The 11,912-nt window shown below is 47.6% G+C and overlaps 1 protein-coding gene across 1 annotated transcript; it reads left to right on the plus strand.

Moving 5' to 3' along the window:
* Window positions 1-48: 48 nt before the first annotated feature.
* LDLRAD1 (low density lipoprotein receptor class A domain containing 1) lies at window positions 49-8,295 on the plus strand. Its single transcript, XM_076340164.1, has 6 exons — window positions 49-3,945; window positions 4,353-4,407; window positions 6,002-6,133; window positions 6,559-6,696; window positions 7,238-7,366; window positions 8,150-8,295. Exons 1-6 carry the CDS (start codon window positions 3,925-3,927, stop codon window positions 8,293-8,295), a joined length of 621 nt encoding a protein of 206 aa, XP_076196279.1. The 5' UTR covers window positions 49-3,924.
* Window positions 8,296-11,912: the final 3,617 nt, after the last annotated feature.

An 11,912-nucleotide genomic window follows, 5' to 3' on the forward strand; every position in this document is an offset into this window, starting at 1 on the left:
TTTTGCTATGGTTAATTATTGACCACAACATATTCAGTATGAAAGCCTGTCTGCAGCATTCCTCTCATGGGCAATGTGACCCGATTTTGCTATATGTTTCACTAACACAACAACAACTAACCATGTCCCTCATATTATTTCTAATATATTTTTTGTGGTTCTTTTCTTTGAGGAGATTACTATATGCTGGTTCCCATAGCATTGGCAAGTTGGGGTTGTATGTGATTTATTTTAAGGTCTCTGTAAGTGTTTGAAAGCTGGCTAGAATGCATGATCTCCAACTCATCATCATATTTTGTTGACTGTACAGAACTCCCTTGAAGCTTTGGGAAAAAAAAACCCAAACAACACTTCTTCAGGTTTTGAATTCTGGTGAGAACTGTAGAGGTTCTGGAGATAGTGATGTGTTCCCTCGCTGTTAAAAGTGGTTCAATAGTCATTCCTAATTCGGCTGTAATGCTGATGGTCATGTGACTACAGATGATGGAGCCTTGCAGGGGCCGTTAAGCAGGAATGTGCATTAAGTGGCCTGTACAGTGCTGCTGAAAACCCCAGCCTAGAAGGACTCAAGCAGTTTTTCCGTCAATGAGGTTTAAGAGCATTAAGCGATGTTTGTTTTAGGCAGGCTTGTATCAATGTGCAGAAATTGCAATTTGGAGTCTTAAATTAGTGGTACCTCTTCATGCTAAATTCTTCAGTAGGACAACACGGTAGCCCAGAAATTTGGGTGCCAGCAGCCATTGACAGGTGCCTTTGTGTGTAGGTGGCATTATCGCAAAGGCCTCAAGCGTGACTTGTTGTGAAAATCGATGGTGTGATGTTTTCGGAACGCTTCACTTGCATGATAGCAGGGGCGGGAAATCCCTCTGTCTGCAGTAGTGATTCAGTCGAGACGTGCGTTTCTGCTCACGTAGTGCAAACCTCAGTATACAGCCCCGTTTCAGTGCAGGACGCCAGTGTTCAGCTTTGAGCGGTATCAAATGTGATGTGTGCAACGGATGTTCAAAAATTACTTTGTAAATATGGGCTCTACCTCAGTGATTATTGCCTGTCTTCTTAGCACTATGTTGTTGGGGATTGCCTTTCCACAAGAGACTTTAGCAATCCCAGTTTTTCTAACTGAGTAACTGTCATGGAAATGTTTTCCTTTACTACTAAATGTAGTTGCAGAGGGAGTGTTACAGCTTCACGAAAACATGGCTATTTGCCTGCTTCAGATGCGTACAGTACAGCCTCTGTTATGTCGATGACTTGATTTCACAAAACTTTCTCTTCCAAAACGTTTTGACTTTATTGCTTACGTTCCTAGATTTGAGTTAAACAAACAACTTCTGCTTTCATTTGGCATTGTATCTGCCTACAACAAAGGGAGAAAACAGAACTTCTACGTGTTTTGTCTTTTGTTCGCTGTTTAATGACATTGCAGCTAAGTAATCTGTGCAGTGAAGCCAGTGATTCAGTAAGGTGCTGTTAGGTCACAGGAAACTCTGTGCCTGTGGCAATCTGTCACTTGGCACTGCTGTTTCCGGAGCGAGCCAGAGTCTGAAGAATTTAAGTGTACTTGTAAGCGCTTGTCAAAGTATCTTCCCTCAGCAAGATCAGATCCTAGCTAGGCTGCAGTAATTGAACTGTTCCTGAAGATTTCTAATCTAAATGGACTATTTAAGCTATTTTGGCATTTGACTTTGCAAAATGGCTTGTCCTACTCATTTTTTGTTAAGTGTTTGACTTCCTGACATCTTCATTTTCAGAGGCTGCAATTTGGGTTTGATCTCTGCCCAAGACCACTGTTTAAATGAAGGGCTTTAAATTATTGAAATTGCAGGAGGAAAGCATTTCATATTCTTTCTAGGCATGTGTTCAATTGAACTTGTATCAGATTTTAAACAGAATCATCTTGACACAAATGAGGCAACCCTCTCAAGTGTGTGCAATTCACTGCTGGCAGAAATAGCCACGGTACATTTGGGGGGGCTTGGGCGTGGGTTGGTTTTTTTAGGTGCTCGAATTAACAATAGTCTCCTATCATACTGGATATCTTAATATGTGCTCCCTCTTCAGCTTCTCTGATCTTTAGCAAAGATTTTAATATTTTTTTTTTTTTTTTTACTTCACAAGGGCTTGTTGTGTTTGTAACCTCATTCTCATGAACTCATTTTTCTGAACTAGCTGTCTTTGATGTGGGGTAACTGTTCTATAACCCTATAGCCTGTTGGCTACAGCTGAGCTTGATAATCTTGGTGTAGGAAACATGGTGGTAGATATCTGGTCTTACGGACATTTGCCTGTAAGAGAGGATATACTCTGCATTTTAAACATTTTCATCATGGATTGTTTCGTGGGGCATGGATAGCTAGCCTGCTTGACCTGGCTCTTACATGGGACTCTTAGCAAACTCACAGTCACCTAAAAAGCTTTTTGAAGGCTCAAAATAGTCCTTCTGTATCAAGTCTGGTTAGAAACTGTAACTTCCTCTTTAAAGATAAACAGATACAGAATTTAAGATACGTAGGTTTTAACCTTTAATCTGTCATTCTTCCATATTGTAGAAGGTGCCCAGACTTGCAGACTGCTTGCTACTTGGGGTTTGGTGTTTTCACCCAGAATTCCCCTCAGAACAGGAGAGCTTTCTAGCACCAAGTTTAACAGTGAGGTATTCCTGTGAGAAGCTTCTGCTTTGGACAAATTGGTGTCGCCATGCTGAAGAAGGAGCTCCTAAAAGACTGTATTTAATTCTGGCTGGTCTGTGAACAGGTGAGTGCAGGGCTGGCAGATGTCCTTGTCAAGAAGTGTATATTAACTCAGTGATAACGTAATTAAGAATGAGTTGTATGTGTGGGGATGGAGAGGGAAGTAGCTGTAATTGTTCCTCCACGTTGGGCTTTATTTGGTGCTTTGAATCAATTCGAGGCAACTGTCTCGGGGCCAACTTATAGGCAGTATAGCTGCCAGCTTCTCCTCCGAAGCCCTGGTAAGCTAGCTTTGCTAGTGCTTGGGGAGGAATTGTGATCTGTGAGGTGGCAACAATTTGGAGGCACTTGTCCTATGGACCCTCCTGCAAGCAAGAAGAACACGTGCTCCTTGAACACTTTATGCCAGTGATTTTTCTCCCCCCTACCACTGTGGCAAAGCTGCGTGCTCATGACACTTTTTCCTTGAAGCTGCAAAACTCCACTCTGCGTGCGCTGTGCTGAGACCTGCAGCCAGTTTAGGAGGCTGCAATCCATTTGTAAGTTCATGTTAGCTACAGGTTGAGCTGCTAAGCCTTACTGCAGGCCTGGAAATTCAAGTATGCTAGTAAAAGAGAGGACCCTGGAGGATTTGCTCTGCCTGTGTTCGTTGCCCAAGCAGGGAAGCTATTCCAGATGGCTGTATCCTGCACAGGTCTGCTGAGATCTGATCATCTTGCAGGAGTCTGGGCTGATGCTGCTATGAGGTCAGCGTGTCAGCTCTGTCTTGGGAAGGAGGTGGGGAGAAAGGAGACTCGCACGAAGATGATCAGACTCTCCTCCCTCAAGCTTTCATCATGAAGGGAGGTTCTCCCTGACCGGCACCAGGGTAAATGCAGTCAGCATCAGCTAGGGGTTCGCGTTCATCTTCCTAAGTGGCGTCAGGAGTGGCAGCAGGGTCCTCTGCATCCAAAAATCTCTGTGTCCTTTATGATTTGCCTAATGCCCTGTTGTGAAACCAAGATGGAACCAGGAGGACTGAGAAGCAAACCAGAAACCCTGCTTCCAACCAGAGCTGGAGCACAGGCTCGGCACTGCATTCCCCATCCTTTCCTGCTTGCGTGCCCAGGCAGCAGCATGGTCCTTGCTTTCCTACCTCTGTTGGGTTTTGTATCCTGGTAACATTGCTCCTGCTAGGTGCAGAAAACTCCCTGCGGTCCTTTGTGCTGCTGTGAGGGCTGTAGCTCTGGGAAGCATGAACAAAACTCACCCCCAGGTACAGTCCTTCTCTTCGGAAAAATCTTATGTGCAGCTGTTTCCTAAAGTACATGTGTTCTTGATAACATTGTTTGTCTGACCTCTTTATCACTGGTTTCTGTGAGATTTTCAGTTGTTTCTACTTAACCTAATTTGATACAAAAGGAAAGTATTGATATAAAGTGCTGGACTTGCATTAGTGTTTGTTTTACAAATGGGTAACTAAGATTTAAAAGGTGATCTGATTGATTGCTTTGCAAATTAAATCCGGGCCACGTTTCCACCAAGGCAATTTTTGCTTCTATGTAAAAATAAAGGAATACATTATATGTTCCTGGGTAAGATGGTATGACAACTAGAAAGGCATACCTTGCGTGGTTACTGTGTGCTGCTTCTGTAAACGGTCTTTTATTCCTTTCCTTCTAGAGAAATGGTGATGTTGCTACTTTTGAGTCAACAAGGTCCTTCTCTGAAGAAAGAGGTAACGAATAAAATGCAGAGCTCAACATTTTTATTATTAAAGTATAAATCAATTGAAACTATCTATGTAATGTAAAATACAACCAGCATTTATGGTCTGTTGAGACTGATTCCCACCCCCCCACCCCCCTTCTGTGTAGTGAAATGTCCAGACTATAAAATTAATAAACTTAAGCTCTTCTTTGTTGGCCTGGAGTTGGCAGTCTTACGGTATAGTAGCATGATAGGTATTCTTTGTCTGTCACAAAAGGGCTCATAATGAACTTGCTGTAGGCTTTCATTATGTTTTAGTAGCCAAACCAGCAAATTTTGTCCATGTTAAGAAGGAGAAGGTGAGATTGAACAATCAATAGCAAACCTGTAGATCAGGTTGCAACAACACTTCATCACTGCCATTATTTTATACTCGTGTCTATTTGCAACTGTTGTGCTTTCTGGTCAAAGGCGTTGACTTGTAGACACAGACATGCTGTAATTCACCACTTTTCTTTTAAGCTGAAATGTTCTGCGTTTGATTCCTGCTCAAGCATGACGGAGGGGGTGGTTACTGCAGCCAGGATCCCTTTGCTGTTGAGCAAAGGCCGTGCCTTCACTTGGCATTTGTACAACACAACAACAAAGTAAATATGAAGCACAGCTAAGACAAATTCTAACTTTTCGATCAAAGCTCTTTAAATTCAGAAATACCAAAATCCAATTATACATGCAGCGTTGTCTTAAGTGACTGGTTACGTGTTTCCCAGGTGATCACTTTTTTTTTCCTGTTGGTCTGGAAATACAAAGGAATGCAAGAAAATACAATGTCGGTTTAGAGACAAAGCACTGGTGCTGCAGAGAGCTGAGATTAGGGCAGCTGATCGGTGTTGCTCTTATGTGCGCTGCTGTTGTGTTGCAATGACTGTGGGTTTGGCCTTTAGCTTCCGGATTTGGTTTGATTTATGTATGTGACTTTCTGAAAGTTGGAGTCCCTGGAAGGTTGCTGCCCTTTGTACCCTGGAGATGTCTTTGGGGAGGGAAAGGGCTGCTCTTTGGCCAGTTCCCACCATTTTGAGCTGATAATTCAGCCTCGTTCTGTGGGAGCGTTAGAGTCCTGGTTGGGGCAGGAAGCCCGAAACGCTGTAAAATGAAATTTTACCTCTTGAGGAGTTTTGCTGTGGGCTCTGGGAAGGCACCTTTCCCAGCCTTACACCGACCTGCCCTGTGTTTTGGCTGCTCCTGATGTGAAAAGGGCATTGCTGTCCCACAGGGTCGGGCAGGGGCTTGGCCTTCTCCATGCTTCTGCATCCAAGTGTGTTGGGTGAGCTCTGATGGAGACACGACGTTTGTGCCGTTCGGTCCCAGTGCTCCGCAACGGTGGCATGGGCTCTTCCACACTGCAAGCAGCGAAATTCCCTATGAGGAGGTGTTTAGCATTGAAGTCTGGCTATTAAAACTCAACCCCTAAACCCCAGCAGCCTCCTACCAGTCCCACATGCAGAGCCCCTGAAACATCACCCTTTTGGCTCTCTGCCATTCCCCTCTGAAACACCCTGACCCTGTTCAGCCCTGTCAGACCCTTCCCCAGCCCCTCACCTCTTGCTCTTGCCTCCCAGCAGACTGCTGCCAGCCACACAGTGCCTGTGCAGGCTGCACACGGAGACACGCCTGCATTTCTGCCATGGCACTGCTCGTCCTCGCTGCTGTCGTGGGCTTGGCAGTGGCACTGGGACTCCTGCCACGTGCGCCAGGTTGGTATACCAAGAGTCGTTATATTTTTGGTAAGAGAGGTAGAAAATGGTGTTGCATGAGAAGAGCCTTCATGTCCATCACCGTGCGTGAAGTGGTGGTTCCCAGCGCAGACCGGGAGGAAGGAAAGGGACCAGCAGGGTGGTACAGGGCTGTGCCAGCTTTGCACAGCCCAAGTCGCCACCAGCCGTTCCTCAGCTCTGCTGTCCTGCTCCGTAGGGCTGTGCTAACTCTGGGTGGCACGGTCATGCTTCAGACTACTGGTATCGTTTTCAGACTCTGCCATGAACCTACCAGAGATTAATCCTGGGCCCTGGTTATTTCCAGAACAACAAATGAATTTCGGAAATCCTCCTTTCTTCCCCTTGATCTGTTCCTCATTCCATGAAAATGTTGGAAAATAAAGTATTTCTTGCTTTCCCTTCAGTGAACCGCTTCTGTGCAGCCTCCAATAACCAGACAGGCTTCTTGTGCGATGACAGAGTGACCTGCGTCCCGGCCAGCCAGGTCTGTGACGGAGTCAGCAACTGCAGGAACAGAGAGGATGAGCAGGAGGAACTCTGTGGTGAGCGGTTTTGTTGCGACCGTCCTCCCCGCACTGGTCTTCCTGTTGTGAGACAGCAGCCAGTGTCCCGCTAATCCTGCTCCGTGCTTCTGGCCACATATGTGAGCAGATAAGCCTGGTAGATCCTTTGTAGGGCAGACGCTGAGAGATGGCACTGCCCAAAACCCAGCAGGAGTGCCAGGAATCAAAGACTCCAAGCTCCTCTGATCTTCCTAGGGTGTTTTTAAACGATGCAGTTTAACCAATGGAGGAAAACTGTATGCCTACACAGTTAATTTATTGTCCAGTTACCCTGGAAAAAAACTCATTAAAGCAGAAGCCTGGGGCACCCAGACCCTGCTTCTGGGTCAGTCACGAGCATCCCTTTCCCTCTCCAACTGCAGCTTCCCCATCTGCGGTGACATTCATGCCCTGACACTGCACGGGGAAGGACCGACTGACCCCCCATGACAGCAGCTTTTGGTAGCTGCCATCCCCATTTTAGCTGGTGCATCTGTGCCCGGTGGAGTTCAGCACGTGTCCTGTGTGTCCGCCCTTGCAGGTGACTTGCCCCGCAGCCTTCCGGGATACCTGGTTTTCCGCTGCAGTAACCCCGGGTACTGGGTCTATGCCGATCAGAGGTGTAACGGGATGAATGACTGTGGAGACTGCTCTGATGAGATGGGGAGCTGTAAGTCTCTCTTCTGGCTACTGTTGGGCAAAAGGTCTTTTCTGCTGATGGATTGAAATAGGCTGTACAAGCGTGGTGCTCACTGATGCTGCTGGAAACACCTGGATGCTGGCATCCACTGCTAAAACACAAAATAGCTAGGATAGGACATGAGTCTGAACCATGCAGGCTCCATCCCATCAGCTGCCAAGGGCTCCATGTCAAAGCCTGGTGGCAACCAAGAGGGAAAAGGCTCTGTGCTTTGCTCCCAGCCCCAAAAGTCACTCCTCCTCTATAGCTTGCTGAGCGTGGAGCAGTTTCATCGTGATGCGTAGCTGTAGGCAGCAGCGATCATTCAAACTGGCCTTTGGTTGTTGGTCAGGAGATGGGTACATTTCTGAGCCAGGGGGACTGAGCGTGCCTCAGCAGCTTCAAAGCCATCTAGATCCTGCTCTCACTAAAATGTGCAGCAGGTTTGTTCCTAAGTCACCCCTGTGGTTTTGAACCTTAGGAGAGACCTGCCTGTGTCAGCAGCTTTCTCTAGAGTAGCTTGCTAAAAATATAAATTACATCTAGTTGTTCCTCCCAGGATAGCATGCCTGCCACAAAGGTCATCACAGTGTCATGGTCCCTGGTTGTCTCCCACAAGTGAGTGTCCTCTTTGGTGGGTTCACAGACTCAGGGTCATCACCAGTGGCTTTTCAGTAGCTGCCAGGGATGAAAGGGTAGCTACCTGCATAAGAAAGGAGGGAAGGGGTCAGTGCAGCAAAAGCATTTCTGTTCCCTGTTTTCCATCCCTCCCAGTGGCCGCCTGCCCCCCGTGCGGGTTGGAGTGGTGGAGCTGCAGCCCAGTGCTCTACGAGTACTGCTCCTGCGTTCCCAGGAGGCTGTGCCGGGATGGCGTCCAGCACTGCCTCAGCTGGTCCGATGAGTATATCTGCAGACCGTGAAGTCTTGGCACCCAGCAGTGCTGGAGACAGCAGGGTGCTTCCTGCATTGTCACCTTTAAGCCTTGGTGTCCTCCTGCTCTGCCACCCGCTTGGGAAGCTCCAACCCAAGCAAGCCCTCATCAGCAGTGCTCTGACCGGTATGCAGCGACACTGCTGCGCTTCTAGCCTACGGCAGCCCACGCTGCAGGCTAGACACTGGCTGTGGGACACCTTCACAGGTTCTTCTGTCGTGTGAGGATGAGTCCCTTCTACATGGGCAGAGCACCGCCTTGCAGCATTGACTCGATAGCTCGATGGGTTGTGTGCAGGCTGCTGGAGACTACCAGCTGCTGGCAACACAGATTCTGTGTCTGGCCAACCCTGGGTGAGGGCATTCTCTGGTATGGACATGCTGGTGCCTCTGCAGGCAGCCAGATCAAGGTACATTGAGGATTACCCTGAAGAGCAGGAGCTGAGTGAGATGAGCCTTTCTAGCCTTTGGGTTGGCACTTCCCTTTGACATGTCTTCACAATCCTGATCCCCATGGGCCGGAGGAGAAGCCTGTGTTTGTGTTCAAAGCACATCTGCAGATGGTTTCAGCAGCGGCTTTGGAGGCTCTGCATTGATGCTCCCAGGACACTTCCTCAGGAACGCTGTGCTGAGTGACGTGGTGGAGAGCTGCTGCACTGGCCACCTCCCACGCTCTTAAACCATGAAGGCCAACATGGAGAGTGTAATGGCAAGGAAGACTGAAGTGGGTGTTTCAGGGTTTGTGGGGATAAATCACCATGTCCCTGTGACCACGGTAGCTGTCTCTGCAGGGCAGGGGCAGGGAACTGGCGCGTATATGAAATATACTTCTGTCAGGGCTGTGCAGTTCTGGAGCAGCAGCTCAGCAGGTTGAGAATAGCTGAGGGGCTGGGATGAGTTTGCACTGAAGATGGCAAAGAAAGGAGGAAAAAAAAAAAGCTGCAGCCTCAGAGCAGAGACCAGCAGAAAACCAAGTGCCACAGCTGCTCCCGGGGCAGTGTGGGATGACACGGGATCTGTTCATTGCTCGTTCCATTCCTCTGCCAGCATAGCAGACTCAGTCAGCCAAACCTTCAAAGCAGTCCTCAGGGTCTTTCTCTGCTCCTTTGAAAATCTCATCTGTGTCTAAAACATCATCTCTGAGAAAAACCCACATTTACAGTGAGTGCCCTTACTTTTCTAGGCCCAAAATAAACATCAGGCAATATTCTTCCCACCACCATCCCAGGTCATATATCTTTAAAAATAAAACCCTGTTCACTCATTTCCTCTCTGTCCTGTGATCTGCAACTCAGCATGTCACCGTGACTTGTATCAATGGTGAATGTTTCTTCTAATCTGTAGCTGGGATACAGCTGTAGATATGAGAGATCTTTTTAAAATAGCTTTACTGTATTCTGACTCATACTTCACCTGGCATGAGATGGCAAAACTCTGCATAACGGAACTGGTACTACGGGAAACTTTTAAAGCCGCATTTAATAACCTGTCCCTCTCCACAGCTGGCTAGGATGGATGGCTTGCTTTCTCCATGCCTGTAAAACATTACTGCAGTGCATTCAGTGCTGCAGCTCGGAAGAGAGGTTACGAATTTTCTAGGTAAACGTTTCTCACTTGCAAGCTTCCAGCCTCAATTAAAGCCTGAAATAGAGATGCACATTTTTACTGGAGAGTCATAGACATCTAACGCTTCAACAAGGCTGAGTTGGGCTTGGTAAATAAAGCCTGGTTTATTGTAGTTGCTGTTGTTCCTCTTATTACCCCAAAGTATGTTCTGGGGCAATCAATGAGGAAGTCTTGCAGCATTTCTTAGTGCAAGGAGGGGTGATTCAGAGGCAGCGCTACCAGGCAGCCTCTCTTTCCTGGGGGAGAAGAGCTTCTTTCCAATTCAGATAGGGTTCAGTCACAGACTGTTTGCCCATTCCTTGGCTTTGAAGTGGGAGGATGCACAACAAGCTCTCTGCATTGGGAGGGTGCAGGTGCCTACGACTGCTGCATGCTTCTATGGGGCAGCGGTCAAAGAAAGGTGGGAGAGAAGGAGAAGAAGAATCTCATCCCTCATGATGGGAACTATATATGGATAACAGAACAACTGTAGTTGGTAAGGATTGAACTAATCAGCTGTTAAAAAAATGCAGAAACCCTCATGGTCAGCATAGGGCCCAGCCAATATGATTGGTAAAAAAAAAAAAATTTGCTCTGTACCAAAGACATTGGGACAGCCATGACTTTCCGGAGCCTCCGATGTTTGCTGTGGTTGGGAAGAGGATGCTGGTTGGGCTGACCCATATGGCAGCTGCTGTATTCTCCCAGTCCAATATTTGTCAATCGTTGCCACAGCTCACCTCTGCCAAGTTGTAAGAAGCTCCCAAGGGCGAAGAGGAAAGGGTCTGGGCATGCAATGTGTGAGCATGGGGAGTCGGACGTTTGCGCTTGCTGTGTGGAAGGCTGCTTCTCCACTGCAGCAGAGGTCAAGTGGTGGCTTGCCTTGGCTGGATGGGAACAATGTTGGGATCTGGGAATTCTTACTTTATTGCGAGACATGATAAAGAAGGCAAATGCCTGGCTTAAGGCAGGAAAGGTTCTTGTGCCACCTTCTCTCTCCTTCAACAGGAGGGTGAGGAAATGGAGGCAGGCTTAGGGGGCATGGAGGATATCCCTGGCTGCAAAGGAAACCACATGCACTCCCCTCTCCTAAGCAGCTTTGTAACTGAGCTGAACCACAAAGAAATGGGGTCAGCAATGTGATCTCTGCATCTAAGATAGCCAGTAAAGGTTTACTGGTGTCAGAGGAGCTGACCCACCCAGTACCTGCAGGGTAGAGCCCCAGGGTTGCTCTCCAGCTGATGTCCCTGTATCAGTTTCCCAGTGAGCGCTCCTGGGAGGCCAGAGCTGTGATTAATGGCCTCAGGTTAGAAGGAGAGAGGAACTGGGGACTCATCCTGCTCTGGATTTACACCTGTGAAGAGAGACACGGGAAGCAGCAGTCCACAGGCAGCAAGACTCATAAGCCAGCCTGGAAACAGCCAGGGATGCAGCGGGCAGCTTAAGCAGGCGCTTGGCTGAGCCTATCTATTTCGGGGTGTCTCCTCCTGTAATTTTCTTACTGCCTTGTTCCTGGTCAGTAGAGGCCGTGTGCCTTACAGAGAGCAATAAACAGAGATTAGTGGGTGGAGGACATAGTGGTAAGTGTGCCTAAGTCTTCCTAAGATAAAATTTACACAATGGCGTGTTTAAAAGAGGAAGTCTGCTGGTCAGAAAGAAACCTAAGGAAAGGAATAATTGTACCACGGATGAAGAACGTAAGAAACATGGTGCTCTAAAACACCTCTTTTGAAAAGGAAAGATGTACTGCATTATTTTACCAACGAGTCCGTGACCTGGGCAGACTGTTCATGTCAAATCACGATGTGCCTATTTTCCGGCTCAAGGCATCAGCTCCCAGCTGCTTTACCGATGTGAAATGGAGTATACGATTCTCTGAGACATGCATCTCTCCATGGTCAGATTAGCAGATCTCCACAGTCATGGAAGGGCTAGCAAAAGAAATCCGTGATGGCTGTTGAACCAGAAGCCAGCTGCAGGAGCAGGATTATACATGAGCGCC

The sequence above is a fragment of the Aptenodytes patagonicus genome, chromosome 5 (assembly GCF_965638725.1).
Source record: "Aptenodytes patagonicus chromosome 5, bAptPat1.pri.cur, whole genome shotgun sequence".
Lineage (NCBI taxonomy): Eukaryota > Metazoa > Chordata > Aves > Sphenisciformes > Spheniscidae > Aptenodytes > Aptenodytes patagonicus.